Source organism: Hippoglossus stenolepis, chromosome 15 (genome assembly GCF_022539355.2).
Source record: "Hippoglossus stenolepis isolate QCI-W04-F060 chromosome 15, HSTE1.2, whole genome shotgun sequence".
NCBI classification, from domain to species: domain Eukaryota; kingdom Metazoa; phylum Chordata; class Actinopteri; order Pleuronectiformes; family Pleuronectidae; genus Hippoglossus; species Hippoglossus stenolepis.
Window position 1 is genome coordinate 20,392,964 of NC_061497.1, and position 21,580 is coordinate 20,414,543.

Genomic DNA, 21,580 nt, shown 5'->3' on the forward strand with positions numbered 1-21,580 from the left:
CCACATCTTCCGCTCGGCTGCCGCTCTCAAGGTGGAGTGCGCGGCTCTTCCTTTTGGTTTCTGGTGTTATTTTGTTTTTCCATTTGATCTCCCATCAACAGACTCTTCACCCTCAAGTCAGCGAGTACAAACTGCGAGTTGTTATTAACCTGTTGACATCACAGGAGCTTTTTTAAACCGATGCTCGGGTGATGATTGCCTCGCTGATGTGGTCGCAGGCACTTCACGGAACGCCGTGTTTATCTTGTGACTTTTATCATAATCTTTCTCTACACGTTTCACAAGATATTTATACTTTCTCTCTCAGGCCTGAAAAAAACCCCAACGACGCATTACCTCTCCTCCCTCGTTATGGTTTTGAGTTTCAGTCTCTTTCTTCATCCTGTCATTCGTTGGCATGTTCATCTCAGACTCTCACCTGACCTGCCTCCTCTTCCTCATCCTCCTCTTCCTCCTCCACTCACCTGCTAATCTGTTCTCTATTCCCTCATTAATACGTCTAATACACACCGGCCTGTTTCCACTTTGTCTCTGCAAGGTTGTTTTTGTGCCATGTGCCTGTTCTTTCCCTGACTGTTATGATCCCCATTGTGTTTTTTGACCTTTCCTGTGTTTTGGGGAGGGTTTTTACAAAATAAGCAAAGACTGCTTCAGTTTGAAATCGGCCTCCTGAGTCCTTTTCTGAGAATCTCTCAAACCTGGTGCACACTAGAGGATATTCAACTCTTCTTCACCGATTTTGAAAACGTGAGAGACCACGGACATAACGCTGAATAACCAACTCATATAAATGTTTGTTAATTGCAAAAACTGCTCAAAACTCCAAGTTTGGATTATTTAAAAAGTGGCAGTAATGAGTATAACTATGACTCATGGGGACATAGAGATACAATGCACCAGCATGCCCACAACTTTTACTATTAAAACTACGATGACTAATACAGCGCCAACATTTCTCAGACAGAAAGTTAAACTTTCTGTCTGAGCGTGGCTCTTTGAGGATAATCCCCACTGGAGCATGAAGAGCACTGTGCGCACGCACACGCACACACACACACACGCACACACACACACACACACACACACACACACACACACACGTCAGGAACACGCAACAAGTGTCTGGCACCAGATTACCTTGACTCACCCCCCACTTTGTCATAACTCCTGACTTTAAGACCAGTTTTAAAATCGTGCTCACTTTTGCCGCTGAGCTGTAGCAGCACGATGTGACATCAACATGGGAAATACAACATCTGCCCATGGACGCGCAAACTACTACAGAGGGAGACAGAAAAAAAATCTCCATAACAATCACCATCCCATTTGTTCCTGTGACGGAGCGCTCTCTCTCTCTCCTCCGCGCTTTGACAAGTGAGCGAGCGGGGGGGGGGAGCGTGCGTCGGCAGCAGGGGCTGTGAAAACGGGCTGTAATTTTAAAATAAACAGTGAATATTTCCTTGGAGCAAGTTTTGTTTTTGACACGCTGAGCTGCGGTGCTGAGCCAATTCACTGGCCCAGCGTGCGCCTGTCATTCATCTTTGTCACAACATAGCGGGAGCGTTCGGGAATCCATCGCAGTTCATTGTTTAGAATTTGGTGAGATACAAACAAACAAATGATCTTGGCAATTATTGTTTTCCGTCTACTGAGAGAGAGTGTGTGTGTGTGTGTGTGTGTGTGGGGGGCAGGTTGTATCCTCACGGCTGACGGCGATAACGCCAAGTAGACACGTCAGACCACTTAGTGTGACCACTGGAAAACATACAGGGAACCCAACAGAACAGGGGGCTCGAACCAACGAGCCAACGACAACACATGGATTTGGGATTGTGTGTGTGTGTGTGTGTGTGTGCGGGCTGCATGTGTGTGTGCAGGAGGGGTTCCCTCAGAGGTCCCATGGCTTTTACAGTGTCTCAATAAACCATCTGCACTTAGGGCCTTAGGACCGAGGAGCTCTTTGCTGCCTATAAAAAGCGGCCCATGCCATTAAAACGGCGCTGCACTAAGTAGGCTCAGTGCACAGGGACTGCTGGCACGCGTATGTGTGTGTGTGTGTGTGTGTGTGTGTGTGTGTGTGTGTGTGTGTGTGTGTGTGTGTGTGTGTGTGTTTGGGGGCGGGTGTAACAGTGGCAGGCCGGACCAATCAATGCGTCCAGTGTTTTGTGACTTGCGCTGACTTTCAGACCTCTAATGTCACGGAGGTGTAGAATGACAGGAGGACGATGTGCAGGCACCTCTCGGGGGAAGTTTCCCGGAGCTGCTCAGATTTACTGGGCTTGAACAGTTACTTAATCCACAAATCACTGGAAGTGGGTGACGCTCCACATTCGCATATTCAAAAAAAAAAATCCCAGCATGTTTTGAGTGAGATAAAGCACATGTGAGGTAACTCATCCCTTTATTCAGCTCGCAGGCTGCGGCGTCAACAGTGTCGCTCTATTGTCGATACCTTCAATGCAATATAAAAGATCCATTTTCAATACTTTACTGTGCTGTGTATTTATACCGACGCATTCAGTCTGTGAATTAACCACATTTATGGAGGAGTAAAGGCTGCAGTTTGACTATTAGTGTGTAAATCTGCAAGACATTCACTCTCCTGTTAAAAGGAGCATCCACACTTAGCACCTTAACCGGCTGAGCTTTACGATTACTGACCGCACCGACACGCCGCCGCAGGGTTATCTTTTGTTTCCCATTCATGTAAATAAACGATCAAAATGAAACTCTCAAGGACGGGAAACTTGCTTAAATTCAGGGCTGCAGCCTCCCGACGAGGAAGCGAGGCTGCATCCTTGAGGAGGAGATAAAATTGATAGAAAATGTAAGTGAACAAATACGGAAACTATAACGGCACTCAGGTTGAGCACACACACCCCCCCCGCCAAGGCCAAACAATGGCGGATTCAACATTGTTTCACATCAGATCCGGAGTATTATCAGGATCTACACTAAAATCTACAAATTCAGGGAGTATTTTCCGACAAATTGAGGAAAATGGCCTGGCCCATTCCCCTTCCCTCCCCGAGGTTCATACAAATGACTTCAGCGCCTTTTGAGTCTGATGATTTAACAAACAAGGAGACACAGGTGAAAACATAACCTCCTTGGTGGATATGAAAATAGGATAATTAGAACAAAATCTATCTTTGATAGGAGGGGTTGCACTAAGCAATTTTGACCCTTGACCTCAGTTCTTCTAACTGACAATGTGACATTTTATATATTTTTTGGCAAAGTCCTGATTCCATTCATTGCCAATGTATAGTTTTGAATGCAGACTGATTTGAAAAGTCATTTAACTCATGAAGCCAAGTTATACTGGACACCGTGGTCAAAGTTGGAAAGTTGTCATAAGAAATAATTGGGTTCAAACCATTGGTCGGCCCTTTAATGAGCAGCTCGCTCACCTCTGACCTCCATTAGTTTCTACAGAATTTCCAACAAAGTTTCAAATGACTCATATTCTCAAAAATGTTGTTTAATCTCTGTCTTCCTTGAAAGTAACAAAATTCTGAGGGAAGCACTTTGCTGTTTAATGCTTCAGTGACAATAGGGAAATGTCATTTACTCCCATCAACCGTTCGCTAAAAATCAACAGCAGCCCCAGGAAACAGGGGGTGTCTCTGTTATCTCTCTAAATATAATGATGGTCTGGGGGTTTAGCAGAGTTGTGATTTGGGTTAGTTTGATTTCTTTACCTGAGTGAGACAGCAAATGCATCCGTAGACGGAGGCTGTCGAGGAAGCTCTTCCCACACAGCTCACAGCCGTAGGTCTTCATTCCACTGTGCATCTTCCTGTTGACAAAGAGCAAAACAAACACATTACTGTCTGGAGTCTGCTGGTTAGAAAGTCGCTGTCGTGCGTGCATATCTCTTAAATTGATCTTCTGCGTCTGCAGCAAAGTGCCGTTTTAACAGCTGCACAGCCGATGACTTCGAGCACGGCTAAAGGTTTCGGCCTTTGGCAGCTTCGGGGGTGAAAACAAACCCTGTCACACTCCATAAATCATAACATCAGCAGATAACAATAACCATCAGTGCAACAAGCCGTCCAACCACCGCACATATTCTTCTGCAGGGAGCAGCAGACCATGACTCGGTGCTGTAAATCACGAGATGCTATTCAAGCGGAGGCATTGTCGGCTCCCTACATCTCAAGAGCTGCAGACGGATACGATGCTAAATACAGAACACACACAGAGCAGCTATTTAGTGTATGAGCTATTTATGGGCCAGTTTCTGACTAAACAGAGGATACTGTGCAGCTTGAAGCAAAATCAGATCTGCTATGAAATGTCATTTTTTTTACAAATGGACAGTCATGAGGATGTAACACAGTTTAAACGCCCGAGCTCAGACAAGGCTAAGGGTCAATATTTGATTAGGTGGCAAAGGCCTCGAAGGTTGGGTAACGAAATAACCTCTGACAACATAAAGTCTGCGCCCACAACTCTCTCTGTTACAAAATCCCCAAAGACCCCACGGCTTATTACAAAGCATATTATTCTTGAGAGGTATCTGAAAGTGCTCTAAAGCAATTAAGGTGACACGAATTGCCAAACAACTGCCTCAGTGCCCCTAAGCCTCCCGAGAACTTCAAATAGAGAGGTACAGAAAGGCTTCGGACATTCAGGACTGTCGGGATTTATTCCTAAAGTTGGTGCAGATTGGACACAATCAATCAACGTCCAAAACGGTTGCTTTAACACATAGCTGACGTGTTTTTTAATTAACAACCGACTGATTTATTCTGATAAAAAAAGAAAATCGGTTAATATGAGCCTTTCACAGACATATTGTATCAGCATTTATGTTTCAAAATATGTACTTATGCATTTATAATAAAAGTTTACAAAGTTTGAACTGTAAATAAGGGTTCGATAACGACGTCTAAGGAGTTTTGCCAGATATTGTTTTACTAATATTGGTATTGGCCCCTAAAAGTCAGCATTGATTGAGCTCTGGTGATAATACCAGACAAGGAAATAAAGGTGATGAAACCCCAATGATAAGCCAAAAATAAGGCTTTTGGTCTGATGAGCATGTTTCCAGAGTCAAGTTGACTGTCTCAATGCAAAGCTCGAAATATATCCCCGAAATGTGCTGGGACTTATGACAGATTCTATACTCCGGGTGCTTCTGGCAGACAAAACAAGACAACGTCAAACAGATGGATTGTGGAGCCTCTGTCGACGAGTCAGGTGGCGCAGAGTGATCAGCCGAGTGCATTCTCGGGGAAACAATGCCCTTGATAAGGGATCCGCTCAACTTGGGCGAGATGACAGCCATCCATCTTAGTGTCTCTCAACAGAGCCGCAGAGGAGGAGGCGGTGCCACTCTCCCAAAACATGACTGATTGATGTCAGATGTCGAATGCAAATTGATTTACAGCTCTCTTCTGTGCCTCGGGAGGGGCAGCGAGAGACCGGGCGAGACTGAGACAGACACAGACACGTTATATTGTCCTTTGGCAATGGTTGCAGGAGTTATTAAGTCTAGTATGACTTAAGTGACAATTAATTGCCTTGAAACCTCCTCTAAAACCCGGAAAGAAGAGTAGGACAAATCTGAAATGAGGAAATCATGATTGCCATGGTCGTGGTTCGAAATTCGGTCGAGAGACCCTGGAAACCAAAGTCAGAATAACGGCCCTTTGGCAAGTAGAGGGTAATTACAAGGCCCTATAAGGGTCAAATGCCCCCAAAAGGGAGAAGGGGATACTTGAAAAGGCAAAACAGGAGCGAGTGGCACAGAGAGACGGGGGGAAGCAAACTCTCAGACTGTGAGATATCAATCTGTGAGGGTGCAGAGCAGAGTCCTATATCATTTTATACCATTACATTTCCTAGTTTCCAACGACCAGCAGAGGTATTCGAGCCTGACGAAAAGCAGGCACCACAATACGCCATCAAATGCTGCGTGCCACCGTGCTGCTCTTGGTTACACATATAGTAGAACAGATCAATAGCAATTGCACCAGACTGATGCATGGCATTCGGGCCTATTAAGGCAACTGCCAGTAGACAAACTGCGCTCCCTGCCACCTCTGCATTGGAACTCCTGCTCCGTGATTGGTGCCAAACAAGCAACAATCGAATGCTTCACCTCTGAAGGACCGACGCCTGACCTTTACTGTTAGATAACAACAAAAAAAACATCTTCACGTAATTTTGTCTTTGAAGAGTCATCCACGGGAACAAATTCAACAACACACGACCAAATGGACAAAGCAAAGGGATGAAATTGATTTTTTTTTCTTCTTCCCTTTAAGGATCATAGGTGATGTTCTCACACACTTTCAGTCTGATAAGGGGGAAAACTCACGCAAGTGGTAAACCACAACACAACACGCACAGAGCACAAAGCCTTTCAAGGGCCCATTGTGTCCCTGCTCAATCTGACCATTGTGCCCCGCAGACAGAGCACTGATAAGGTACGGATGGACTTATTAAGGCCACTTGAAGTGGAAGCAATGCCATGTATTTCCAGCGTACATGTAAGTGTGGATGAGCCAAGTGCTGTGTGTGTGTGTGTGTGTGTGCGCGTCCCTGTAGAGTGTGAGTTAAATTCCACTGCAATAGCTCACACTATACACTGAAACAGCACATTACTTGATGTTCAACAGAATGGTAACAGCAGCTGCTCCAGTAATTTAGTCTGTAAAAGGACAGGTTTAGGACTTGAAGCACTACTGGCTTTGTCCATAGGGCGTGAAGCCATTCTCCTTTTAATGTATAGTATTTAAAACATATAAAGTGGGTTAAATGATGACAGAATTAGCAGCAGTAGCTAATGTACACATTTGATTGCAGTGACTTACGACTTGTTTCAAGAGAGGCACAGCTCAGACTATTGTCAACAGCCACGTTTGGACCATTGTACTTGAATCTGGCTCATTCTTCATCACCGGACTGGGGACCTGAGTGCTGCTAACAGAGCTTTTGAGCCTTGGTGCTGCACGATCGTCACAACGTCAACTACCAACCACAGTTTCCCACTTGGGACACACCAGCGCCATGCTAGCTCTCCATGCAAAGGTAACTGGAAGTCAAGGGACATAAACTCCACAAACCAGTGGAACACACCAGGTTCACCAGCTCCTCATTGGACATTACGAAACAACGGAACCATGATGCGGATCAAAGCACGACATCATTCCTTTCTAAAGGAATAAGCTGCGTGTCCGTTGAAGTCCTCTGAAGACGAGCCACATTTTTAAACGGCAACTTAATGAGTCACAATCATAGATGATCCAGAACAGAGGTTTACAAGATGATTAAAAAGTAAAAAAATTAAATTTCAAATATGTCCAACTTGCACCCTGGGAGCGAGCAGGAGAGACACTAGACAGGAAACCAAGGTCACCTCACAGATATGAACTCAGTAATGCGCTGGTCTGAGGACGGGGAGGACGTGTCACCACGGCGATGGTGCACTCACAAGCTTTGGATTCCATAGAATGAAATGATAATTAGAAACAAAAAGCATTTCGGGTGATTTATACGCCTCTGAATGATTTATGTGCTTAAGCGGAGCTAATAATATACTGTGATTCAGCTTCGGCAAAGTTTAATGATATGTAAAAGGATACTAAAATATTGTCTCAGCTCAGTGATTTAGCTCGGATAGACCTCCGCACGCACACACAGACACACACACACGGCTTTCATGTTGTGCCTCTGAAATAGATGATGTGTGTGTGTGTGTGTGTGTGCGCGCGCGCGTGCGTGTGTGTGTGTGAGAGAGAGAGGTGGGTGGGAGCTTGGGGAGGGAGGGAGGGGGGGGGGGGTGATTTGAAACAGACTGACTGTAGCCATTAAGGAAGTTCACATAAAACTCTCTCAGGCCATTTACTCAGTTAATAATCGACTTTGTCCAACAGTCACTTTTGACAACGGCAATAAATATTAAATTTATGTCAACAAAACATATGCTGATCACCTCGTGCAGCGTGCCTCCTCGTAAAACGCAGCCCGACCCAGGGCTGTGTGAGCGCACGTGTGTGTGTGCGTGTGTGCTTGAAATGTGAGTGGATTACAGGCCGGCGTTATTGAGCAGCAACAGCTTGCCGCGTGTAATTCACGACTTAGTTTTTTCTTCATCATTTTGCCGCTGGACTTGTTTTCGCCATATTTCATAACCAACACATTCGGTGAAGACGGGAGCTTCCCACCTGTTCTTCTGCTCGTCAGATTGACAGCTGAAAATAAAAGTCAAAGTAAAGTGATCTATGATAGGATGACATGTTACAGCCACTTACAGAGAGAATTAATCTGAGTTAGAGAATAAAGAGGCAATATTACCTGAATAAACTCGTAATATTACGAAAATAATGTCATACTTTTATGTGGATGAAGTCGTAATGTTACAAGAAAATGCTATTTTGAGAGAAAGTCATAATTTTACGAGAACAAAGTCGTAATCGGAGGATCAGCCTGTGCTTCACAATGTGGAATGTGGAGTTAAACTTTAGTTTCACAAATAACACAATACCTAATCTTTTGGCTCATCAGCACTTCAGCACTATATTAACCTAATTCTCAGATGTTTATCTTTTAAATTATGACTTTATTCTCATTGAATTATGACAATTATCATTATATTACGACTTTAATCTTGTAATATTACAACAATATTCTTGAAATCTCTGTTTTAAAAAAAAATAAAAACGATATACTTGATATTTTGTTATTTCTAAAATCCTGAAGTTGAAACTCCATGACTGGCTGATCTTCTGATATCCCCCCCTCTCAAATACCGTCCAAAACCAATATTTTGTTCTTTTAAAATTGTGAATTTTTCCTCGTAACATATTACAACTTTATTCTTGTAATACTGCCACTTTACTCTCCTGATCACAGATTTATCTTTTTACCCTTGATGGCTTTGAGTCATCCACATTTCACATGATTGGGCTTTGACACAGGCAGCGGAACGACTGCCAAACCTCATTAAATCAAATGACTCTGCTCGAAACTCATGCTGATCAGCTCACATCAACATTTCATATCACCACATCTAAACTATTAGACGGAAAAGGGAAAAGCCAAGCAGGGCCGTGCCTGATGACTTGCACTTATTTCTCATTGCCTGCCCAGAATCTATTTCTCCCTCAGCAGCCCTGAGTGTTGCTCTCTATCCTTTCATCTTTTATTTTTCCCATTTTTTTTTTTTTGTTTTGTTTCTGCCTTCTTCCATCCTCCCTGGTCCTGAGGGGAGCTATAAAACAACCTGAAACAATGTTCGTAAATAAAAGCTGTGCAAGAAAGAGGAATGGAGGGTTAAGATGGAAAGAAGAAAACACTAAAAGATAAAGGGAGGCAATTGATAAGAGGTGGTAAATTGAGGAAAAGCTGCGTCTCTGTGTGTGTGTGTGTGTGTGTGTGTGTGTGTGTCTTCATTATTTCTGTGGATCAGATGAAAAACAACAGATAATCGGAGAAAGCAGGGCCACTGAACAGAGCTCAGACTTAAGTAGCAGAGCGATGGCGAGCTCCTCACGTCGCCATCTGAAACGTTGGGTGACGGCCGTTTCTCCCACATTAGCTGTTAGCGGAGCGTACAACACTAAATAATGATCGATCTTACTCCCTGTGAAGCGTCTCTCTCCAAAATGCAAGCTGTACAAATCAAGATTTTCATATTATCATCGAATGAAATTAATTTCGTGTGTCTCTTTGAAAACCCATCGATGGCGTTTTAGACCTCGAACTTTGCTCTCGTCGAACACAAGCGGCACAAAGCGGCTGTTGAAATCATTCAATATTCGGTGAACGGCTCCAAAAACCAAGTGACGGACAAATTAAGAGACGAGCCGGTGACAAAACCGAGATAAAAAGGAAAGTGACATGGACTTAAATTCATCAGGAGGCTGCAAACAAACCAGTGAATGAATGGTAATGTCGCCTGTGTCTGATGGATCTGACCCTAGGTTGCTAAATATCCACAAATACAGCTTGAAATTCTGCTAAATTTGACAAATGGATTTCGTTCAATGGTCAAAAATACATATTTTGCTTCAAGGCTGATTAGATGAAGCGTTATCTCCATGTGCCGATGTGGCAAAGAGCCCGAGCGATTTGATTCACGTGTTTCTAAAATCAGTTTGAAACATGAAAAATGATGGATATGATTAATCAATGTTCATTATGTGTGTTGGTATTTGTTAAGAAGTATTATATACAGCCACCTTTGGAGATTTATACACGTTTATATTAATTCTTGATTCAAAATTGATGGCAAATCAGGTAAAAGACAAGAAGATTACAAGTTACTTACATGTTTTTATGTAATTTTGTGTTGTTTTTAACAGTTTCCTATCTTGAACAATTAAAGATTTTAAGATATTTCCCATGAGAGTTTTTGACCTTGCACTTTCATGTCTCTTCAAACCAGTAGAAACTAAAGTAAAATACACAAATTTAACAAATTTACTTCCATTTATATATTGGGAAGTTTTAGACCAAAGCACAGGAATGCTGTTGCTAAAAGACGTCTCTCTTATACGTCTTCAGCAACTGTGACAGTAACTAAAGTATTAAACTGAAATTAATTGATTTAATTAAAGCAGAAGAAGTATTTTCAATCTACGAGGACAAATGTGTTAGTTTAGGTTTGAATATTGTCTGTATTGTTCAACATTGTGGGTCAGAGCAACACAAATTACTGCCTCAATACTGTAAAACCAGATTATGAATAAACTATAAAATTCAAATATCATCTGTAACCATCACTGAATTAAATATTGAAGTCGGAGGAAAGTCACAAGGCAGAAACTGAGCATGGGGGTGGGGGGGGCACGACATCGACAGAAAACACTCCACAAACAAAGGTCAATAAAAAGACTTTCACAAATTATGAAGTGGGATAATGCACTCGAGAAGTTAGACCCCGACCGATGGTTCATCCATTTGGGGATAAAAGCACAGGGCGGACAGGGACCGCTGACACACACACACACACACAGACACACACACAGACACACACACACACACACACACGACTCCCTGTCATGGTGAACAAAGCCCAAATGATGCACGAGGCAATTCGGTGTCACTTTGGTGGCTGATCCTAATGTGGCCATAAGCGTCGCAGTGTCCCGCCGCCACCTCTTATTTTGGTTATCTGACACAGAGAGACGGAGCGGGAGGAACAAGGGACTTTTATTTCCACCCCCCCAATGTGAGTTTCCAGTCCATTAGGAGGCTGACCGTGTCACACAGAGACTGGAGAGAGGGCGAGAGGGGAATAGTGATGGTGGCCGATCATATTTTGGATCTAACTAAACCACAGGCTGTATTTAGAGGTGAAAAACACAATAATAGGGGGAGTAGCAGCATCCAGCTATTTGTTAAAGTGCTCCGATGCTCATCTTATAATGGGAAGGTCACTGGTTTGTTCCCCCCCCGGCTCCTCCAGCTTTCACGTCCAAGTATCTTTGAGCTAAACACCGAAGCCAAAAAACCTGTGAATGAGTGTGTGTATGAATTGGTGAATGGCGTGTAGCGTAAAGCTCTTTGAGTGGTCGATTAGACGAGAAAAGCTCCATATAAGTGCGGTGCATTTATCTAGCGAGGCGCCGTGTGTGCGTCACCGCGGGTCTATTTTCTGCCGACAGGAGAACCAGGTGAAATAAAAAAGGGAAAATGTTGCTGTCATTTCATCACGGCTTTCAAGCCTCCCCCAATTCCATTTGCCCTCCCACCCCCAACTCCACCCCTCTGTCTTTGCTCAATCAAAATGTATCAGGCAAGCTGGCGTAACACCGGTTGGCGTGGGCTGTTTATCCCGAGTCCTCCCGCACATATCAATGACTTGGCCCCCGTTGTCCCTCGCCGGGGAGACGTTCATATAAATTCAAGCCACACACGCGAACGCCGAGGCACTCGTGTTGAGCATAGATGAGTAGCAGGGCGAGAGGAAAAGAGGAGAGATGGAGGGACGGGGAGGGAGCGAGCGCCACAGCCTTTCATCCTCACTGTGTTATTTATAATATTGCAGACACCAACCGCCCCCGAGTTTGCCCTGTGGGTGTCTCCGGTGAAAACAGCTATATCATGTTCCCGGGGTAAAAACAATACAAAGAAAAAAAAAAAAAATCAACAGTAATCGTGTTCTCTCGCTTGAGTGACACAGACTCTGTCGCGGCCAATCAGAGACAAATGTGTCACCTGTGATCGCGGCGCCGCCTCCTCTGGATGCATCATTTCATTTGATCTCGTCGCCGCAATTTTGATAACGAGGGTAAGTTTGACAGCCGGCTGTAAGGCGGATGGATTAATGATTCACACAAGTTTCATTAAAATCCAATCAGTCATGTCTGAGTTAGCCCACAAGAGGTGTCCTAACCTACAGGACTAATTAATGCATTGCACAGACTCCTAATGGCGCTACATGCAGTTTCGAGGGGGTTTTGTGCAGCAGCGCTCCGTCTCCTCCCTCCACCAACATGTGTCCCTGCTCCCTGCGACTAGCTTCAAAGTGCAGGAGGATAAATGAGACCTGAGACGGATGAACAGGAGCAACACGAGTTCTGACCGGAGTCTGCCACCGACAAGCCGAACGCAGCCCCGAATGCAATACTCCGTGTGTACGCGCTCTGTATTATTTAATACAACCGTGTAGTAACAGGGCCCAGAAAGATGAGGTTCTATTTCTAAAGCTGAGAATTTAAAATGTCATCATGTCCTCAAGGCCCTCTAAACCGCCACCAGGCATAAAAATCATCGGCTTCATTTATCCGCTGTGGCTTTTCTGTCATTGAGATGTGCGTCCGTTAAATAAATGTTTCTTATGACTTTATTCAGACTGAAAATTACCCACAATGCTCGCACGATACCCGGCGTCTGGCGTGCAAGAGGGAGAAGCGGCGGCGGCGGCAGAGAGCGTAAAGATGCGAGGGAAGAATTAAAGCCTTAATTACTGACAACAGTGTGGAGACGCTCGCCCTCACACAGAATAAATGTGGTCATCAGCTTCATCATTCATTAGATTTAAAACGTCTGCTCACCCATTAACATGTTGCATGTGATACTCGTAGTTTTCCATATGATTGTGATCGTTTTGGGAAAATAATCTTGGTGGAAATATGAATAAAAACATTAGCTCCTCTACTGTATTGAAGGGTTTACGACACTGATTTGACTGTTATACACGAAACTGACGCCCTGTCCACACTGATGTGATCTTCCTCCTCCGGGTTTGGGATTTACGTCAATAAAATGGAGATTGTTACAACTTTCAAAGTGAAGATTTTCAAAAACTACTTTGTACATGTAAAACGGAGCATTTTGGAAACGATGACATCAGGCTTTACTTCGCACATGCCCAACAATGGCATCGGTTCGATCATAGGTTTGTAGTAATAGTACCCTCAGAGTTCTTCTCTGGTATTTGAACGATTGTTGATGTCGAGACGTTATCGCCACCTACTGGCCCGGCATGCCTGTTTTCAACGTTTGTACCATTTCTATGTTCTCGTCTGGACGGATCTATTTTGTCAAATGAAGGTCATGTGGGGCTGAGAGATTTTTTTTTAAAGTGGAGCGGCAAACATCAGACGAGGACTCCGTGATATCAAACCCTGTCAGTTAATACTCGAGTCTTATCCCTGAAATCTGCTCCTATGAGGCCAAGAAATAAAACCCTCTGGGCAGTGTCACATCTCAGTTTTCTTAAAGGAAACGATGCTGCAGTTTCTCTTTGCAATGATATAATGTGAGAAGTATAACAGCTTTTTTGCGCCACAGCTGTTTCCTCTAATTATCGCCACCCAGGCATGATTGCTACCCGAGGACGTACGGTTCCAGGAGCCTCGGTTCTCAGGTGAGAGAAGGGGAACAATCCGAGAAACGTCTAATTGTGCTTCCTGGGCAGGAACAAACTATTTCTCCCTAATCCCAGTTAGATACCTGGATTCCCCCAAAGCTTAGAAGTTGGGATTCACTCCCTAATACCCTCAGTCTTACTCAGGAAGCCATTTCAACCTGGCGGCTTCAGTTCCACGCAGTGTGAAGAGCTCTCACCCTGCGACAAAGTCCCTTTATTCAATGAAGAGGTGACAATGAAGAGAGAACATGACCCAGAGGTTGCAGTTCAAATCCCCCCCCGACTGGCAGGAGATATTTTCCTTGTTACTGCAGAGAATTTTTTTTATCAAAGCCTGTCGAGGGTTCAGCCTTTTGGCAAGACACTTAAATTCCCCCCCCAAAAAATGTGGGTGTTGCGTTCAAACGTCTCAGCCGCCGACCTGAGAACACATCGCTCAAGGAGGGGAGTCGATATCAGTCTGGTAATTTGTAGAAAAATGGAAAATAGAAGCTTTTTGCACTGTGACTTCTCGTTCTTTACTTACATACATGTTTAAATATTATAATCCAGTCCTAATAATCCCTGAAAAACAATGCAGCAGATAAACAGAGTTAGCCACAGAGGCTCTGACCCGTCACTGTTCGGTGGCACTGGGCGACACACAGGTAGGAGCCTGTATACATGCAACTCACTGCAGATTCTCCCCGAGGTCATTACTCTAAACGACAGTGTGCTCTTAGTCAACCGGCCTGGTTAAATAAGGATTAGAGGGATAAGAGGAAAAATAACTTCACACTTTTCAGGGCAGCAAATGGGGTTTTTCAAAAAACCTGCAACCAGAAGTAGGAGCTCGACTTGCCTGCAAATTATTTGACATCCTCCCTTGTGTGATAACTCGTTTTTTTTTTTCCTTTCTTTCCCCCTCATTTTAACTAGACCTAAAGACACGTTCACTGAAGTGTTGGAACGGTGGGAACAAAGACGGAGGAGAGCCTGTAAGATCACATGTATAAAGTATTTCTGTTAAAGCCCATCTTTGAGACAGACGCCAGCCCCGCTGCTCCCTTTCCCCCCCAGCTCCGCGTTTGGTTTGTGCATCAAACGACGTTGCTGTCTCAAAATAGCGCGTCAACATTTCTGTTTCGTCTTGTTGTTTCTTTCTCTTCTTTTTTTCCACTCTCAACAATGTTGCTAGATTCCTGTTTTTTCCTCTGCTCCTGCTTTCTTGATCTGAGAGAGGTTACAGCGCATCGAGTGAGACGGTCGGCTCAGGCATGTGTGTGTGCGTGTGTGTGCGCAGCAGCAGAGCTTTGGTGGTCTATAAAAAGCAGCCAGACGAAGTCTTCCCTCTCTCCTCATGCATTATGCATCGGCTTCACCTTCCATCAAGTGGCAGAAAAACCTCAAAGATGTCTAACTTTAGCTTCCACTCTGAAAGCCAAACAGAGGAGGAGATGTGTTATTTTGACTGCCACAGTCGAGCTAAGCACCTGTTACATCAATAAAAAGCTGCATTTCGCAACAAGAACGACAACACAACAACCTGTGTGATGGCGCAGCACTTGCAAAAAAGAAAAAGAAAAAGGGAGGGCTGTTAAATGCAGATAATAGCAGCGTGTATGTGAGCAGGGAGAGAGTTCGAATGAGATGAATCGGGATCAAACTTTTACCTTGTGGAGAAGTTTTGTCTTTGCTGTGGCAGTTAGAATCAGAAATGATAAATATAACAGCAACAAGCGTCGAAAAATGACATTTATTACCCCGGGAAGAGCGAAAAGTGACGCAACACTACTGTAAAAACAACTGAGCTCAATATTTGGATTCGTAAATGTGAGGAATACGTCTGGGAGGAAATGTGATGCTAGTTTAAAAAGAAAAGTTGTCTTTTATAATCAGTAAACAGCAAATGATTGCAAATACAAGCTTAATGCAATGTTAATGACTATTAGAAGTAAAAATACCTCGATAGGTTTGTAGAGTTGAGGCCTTTTTAACTGTAATACAATGCTAATCACTGATTTATTTTATTTTACCCATTTACAGTTCCATGGAATGAAATAAAAATGACTTTAGAAAGATCTAAAAACTATAACGCTGACTTTCTGAGACCCGCAGACCTATCAAAATGATATGTAGAGAACACAATCTAAATTAGAAAGCTAAATAGAGTTCAGCACATGTAATTCAACCAGTACTTATTGTGGCTTATCTAAGAAAAACCTCTGGCACACAGTGAATATTGTGTGGACAGCAGAGCCTCATAACTTTACTCAGCGTAAACACTCTTGTTTATCTGGAAACGGAAGAGGGACCTTGTGATTTTATTTATTTCGAGCTGGAGCGAGCCAGAGCAGACCAGTTGACAAGGTGATTATTTAGCTATTTGGACTCGGCTCTCAAACTATTATGCAATGCCTCAGAGATTGATTTACTGTACGCCTTGTAACACGGCGGACAGATCGCATTCTGGGAAATAGATAGAGGCAGGCCAGTGTGTTTGTCTGTCTGTGTGTGTTTGTGTGTTTGTGCCTGTCCATGCAAAACAACACAGATAAGATTGTTTGCAGGGAACGACTGCATCTATGCTGAGGAAAATAAAAGCGTTTGAAAAGAATAAAGGTAAAGATTGCAGGGGTTTATTTTCACACTTGAGACGGCCGCAGGCAGGTTGTTTTGATGCGTCCGACCTCGTGAACTTGTGTGTGTGTGTATGTGCGTGTGTGTTGGTGTGTGTGTGTGTGTGTGTTTGTGGGGCGGCGTGGGGAGGTTCAGGTGGCAGGGATGGCGCTGGGCTATCTGCACTGTCATTCACCGCACGTCCACCTTCCAAGAGCTACACAGCACCCACGGGCGTCCCAAACAGCCCCAGCCGGAGCTCTGCGGGGCTGCAGTAAACAAGTCGCTCTCATCTCAGAGTGTGTGTGTGTGTGTGTGTGTGTGTGTGTGTGTGTGGGGGGGGGGGGGACACTATGTTCTTGTACACATCACAGTTCCTGTAATAGCTGTGTTTGTTTCCTTTTTAATGGCTGTAGAGTACTTACACCTAGATGTGGATGTTATGTGTTGTCTACACCTGTAAGCACCTATCTAAACTAACTATAATACGTTTATACGTTCTGTATATACGGTGTCTATTGAGTATATATGTAAGACAACATGAGGAAAAAACAACACTCTTGTACAAAGGACTCATTTGCTGTACAATTATCTATTTGCTTTATATATACATGTGTGGAAAGAATCAATAAAATAGTTTAAAATCACTGAAGTAGTTGATTAGACCGATTATAGATGATTATTGGTTTAACCATTCTGATCATTACTTAATCAGCAGAGTCTTAAAAAAGCTAAATACCAAAAAGTATCAGCTGAGGATTTTCTCCTTTTATATGTTTTATATCAATCAAATTCAATTATTGGGGGATTAAGCACATTGAACTAGTTTAAGATTTATTTTTGACACATTATAGATCATTTAATTATATATATATTTGTAATACATGTAGTTGATTGTTATACATTACCTTTTTTGTGAATTATTATAAGAAATATTGCAGATATCTCAGAGTACAAATACGTATGGACAGGTGGTGTTTAGTGTGAGCTGTTTGTAGAACATTTCCGTGGACAGGGTGCATTTATTTAATGAGTTTGCAGTTTGGTGATCAAGTGGCCAATTAGCCGCGGTGAAGGTTTGCAGATTTCTATTTGATTCTGGGATCCACACATGAATTAAAACAAAATAAATTCATACCTTCATGGGAAAAGAACTATGTCAAATATGACTTACTACACACCGAGCTAACTCGGAGGAAGTGGAAGATAATGAAGCATGACAATTGCTCCTATTTCTGGCAGTCCGCTCATATTCCCTGGAGGAGCCTAAAACCTGACTTTGAGACTCATCGGTATCACAACGCTACCGGAGCTTGTTCTCGTCTTATTTATACCTGATGTCTCTGTTCTGCTGCTGTCACGAGGCAGCGTCCTCCCGCTCTCATCATATCTGACCTACGACGAGTGGTTAACTGTGGATAAACACGCCGCCTGCGAATGCAACAGCTCGCGTTGGTGCATTCATCTCGGCAGCGGCACCCCATTTAACGGGAGAAACTTCAGCGAGTGAGTATGACAGCTGAACAGCAGCCAGTGAATGGAGTGGGCGGTCTGTGCCAAGAAATTCTGTCGGCTCGAATCAGTACCTCTGCCCGTACAGCGGAGGGTCATGTGAGAGTTGGGGGGTTTATGTGTGTGTGAAATATGCCTAATAACAGAGTGCACAGTGGCACGGTGCAAAATGTGGGAAATAAAAGATTATTACGAAATGCACAAGGTAAATCCAAAAGGCAAACGCTGCCAGGCACTAAATTTGAGACCAATTTAAAAGCAAATGTGTGAAAACTAGACACATTACTCTGTTGTTGAAACACAAAGGACCACGCCGTCCTGCTAAGTTGGAGGAATAGACTAAGATGTTGTTCTCCTCGATTAAAAATGAATCCTGCAGAGAAACCTCTGTAAAAAACACGACAGGCAACTTTTAGAACATGATTTAACCAAATGAGCTGCCCTGAAATGACTTTAACAGGTTGTGAGGAGCCATTAACGCCTTGTATTGGGTCTGTATCACTGCTGTGTACACAGAGGGAGGAGAGGTCGTGAGACAAGTCCAACAAGAAGAGAGGCAAGCGAGAGAAAATATACTGTGCGAGCGAAAAGGACAAAATATGTGCTGACAGCTTTTTGGCCAGAGGGCCAGAACACTGAAATAGTAGCGTCTGGATGTCAGGCCGGGGTCGCTGCCTTCACTCGAGAGCAGACTTCCCCCGACCCCGGCTAGGAAAACATCACACACCACTACAGTCAGCTGATAATGTAGTATCTGACAGATAATGTACTTCTCAATGTGACACTAATGCACCTTGGAATGAGACGGAGCCGTAGCGAGAGCCGCCCGTTTAATAAACTCGTGCATTTATCAGATTTGGCAGCGATTGTTCCTCCGTGGAGGAAACTGAACGAACAGTAGCAGTCGGGTGGATATGAAAAATAATTACTACATTGTTGTTTAATGGAATTATTGCATAATGAGGTGTTGTGATAAGTAATAACACTGGATAATGTGGACGATTATTACTTTGGGTAGATTGCTGCAATGGCTTGTGTGACTACTGTGTGTGTGTGTGTGTGTGTGTGTGTGTGTGTGTATGTGTATGACTGGAGGGGGTCATTTTCCTTTACAAGGGGTTAGAGAAAGCATAAAGGAAGAAATCGATATGACTGCTAATGCTGTGACTAAAAACAGGCATGTGCGTGTGTCCGTGCGTGTGCATGTGTGGGGAGGCGTGGGCAGACAGCGGGGTGGGGGTTGGGGGATGGCGATTTAAACAACAAACAGGACCTTTAAATGTTCTTCATGGCCCAACTAGTGTGTTTGTGTTTGTGTGTATTACCAACAGCTAGAGGCTGGTGACACACTGGAGATATACACAACTCTACATCACACTATGGAACGTGTCCTGATTTCCAGCAACGTGCACACGGAGCTAAACTGCTCAGATCCCTGAAATGTGAAAAAAACACAGCGAGAGCAGCGTTCATGGTGGTGGCTGCAGCCAAAGTGATTATAGGGCTTCACTTGCAATGGGAGAAGCCTGTAAACACCAAAATAAGTGTCCTCAACTCACCAAACTGCCTGTGACAGACTGCGGTTATGGATGATTTACAACTTTACCAAACTACGGATTCACAAGGTGCTTATCTAGGATGTAGGCATATGTCTTTAAGTCATATGGCTTTAAAAAATAAGCCCTTTGCATCATGGATGCGAGTGTTGGTTTAATAGCAACGTCAGAATAGTTACGGGCCAACATCTGGAAAAGCTAAGGTTTAACTGAGGTGAATCTCGAGCTGATCGGGAGATTGAACCGAAGCAGGAATCAAATCCTTTTGGAAATACATGGACGATTGAGTCGTCTTTTTGCTCACATCAAATCAAAACTGCAGCTTCAAGAGGAAACACAAACACAAACAACACACAAAGACAGACCAACACAATGTCTTTTAGTAAGAAAACTATAATCTCTCTCTTCCAGAGCAGCAAATCAAACATCTGCTCCGAAAATGTCCCAACCTACTTGAACAGAGTGGGCATCTTACTGTGGCTCACGGTTGGTTAAATATTTGCCAGCTGGGGTGCTTTGCTCTGCTGTGTGTGTGTGTGTGTGTGTGTGTGTGTGTGTGTGTGTGTGTGTGTGTGTGTGTGTGTGTGTGTGTGTGTCTGTGTGTCGTGTGTGTCAGTCTGGCCGTCTTGTCATGAAAAGCACAGTTCAGGTGCTGAATCAATCATACATGTAGATAGAATCCAATAAGCGCGGAGCGAGACTGCAGCTGGGGTCCAACGGTGACAAGAGACAGGGACAGAGAGAGAGAGAGACAGACAGAGACAGAGAGAGAGAGAGAGAGAGAGAGAGAGAGAGAGAGAGAGAGAGAGAGAGAAAGAGAGAGAGCCGCGGTGCCCATGTTGGCAGTGCTCGCTCGCTCGTCCAGTCTCAGCAGATGCCATGTTACAGGGAGGGTAATTAAAAGCCCAGTGGGGCCGAGGTGTGGATCGCCAAGAAACCCTCTTTACACACATACACGCACAAAATAATAATGTCTCCATTTGCCCCCCGGAGCAGCTTTGTGCCAACTAGCCTTCACCTCATTATGCCAATCAAATCGAGCAGGGGGGGGGTGCAGCGGAGGGGACAAGCTGTCCTTTCTCATTCGGCCTCCCTCACTTTTACTGTCAGTGTGTTCATTAGAGAGAAAGATCTGATCCTAATGAGAACAATGTAATCGCACTGAGCCGTCCTGAAACGGCCAAAGCGCCGGGTTTCTCTTTTTCTTGCCTTTTTTCCGGATTGCACCTCGGTTTGGAAACGAGCCACTCGCCACTTCTTCGACTTCCAAGCAGCTAAAAATGTTGGAGTTACCAGCTGCCAACTCCGAGCCACACACCCTGAGCAGCAGCTGGCTTTTCACAGTTCACTTTGCCTTTTCCCTCTCAACTGCACATGCTAAACTATTTACAGTCCGAGTGCCAGAAAACTACTTTAAAATAATAACAGGGATTTTAAATAGGAAGAAAAAATCACGACAGAAACTTTGTCATTTCGACTCAATCTTAACTTTTAGTGCAAAACTCCTGTCAGTTGCGATTCTTTGCACGATTGACCAACAGAAACCTCTGGAGTCAACACGTCACAGTGTTATCCAGATAATCGTAAGTACCTACAGAGGCTGGTGCACAGCATGTGAACACTCTGCTTCGTTTTCCCTGCAGAGAAGCGTTCGCTCTTCTCGAATCCGCCCCCCCCCCACGATCCCAATCCACCAAGGTGCTACTGCACCTGGCTGTTAAAGGGGCCGGGACGCCGCGCTCTGATTGGTTTATTGCACGTTATCCCCGAAAAAAAACACCCAGGATTAATAAAGAGTTCAGCCCTTCTCCACCACGCAGCTGCTGCAACGACGTGTTGTTTTCTGTGGTTGAACCAGCACAAAGTGCATGTGGACCCGCCCTGAATTCACTCGCTCCATGTGCTTTGGATCACGCCGACAATTAAAATTCAACATGTTCAACATTCACCATGTAACAGAGGAACCATCAACCCCAAACCTAAAACTGATGACCTATACTTATTGTTAAATGCTATATATTATCAGATATATAAACTATATATATAGCATTTTTCTCTGTTTACTTCAAAAACATCTTGA

At 44.0% G+C, this 21,580-nt stretch overlaps 1 protein-coding gene across 2 annotated transcripts in view; it reads right to left on the reverse strand.

Annotated features, from left to right (window-relative positions):
- Nucleotides 1-21,580, reverse strand: part of zbtb16a (zinc finger and BTB domain containing 16a) — a 142,948-nt gene that overhangs the window by 84,706 nt on the left and 36,662 nt on the right. For both annotated transcript variants that reach the window (XM_035178129.2, XM_035178130.2), the window contains exon 3: nt 3,705-3,802. In XM_035178129.2, the coding sequence (XP_035034020.1) occupies nt 3,705-3,802 (98 nt within the window). The remainder of the gene's footprint in view (nt 1-3,704; nt 3,803-21,580) is intronic.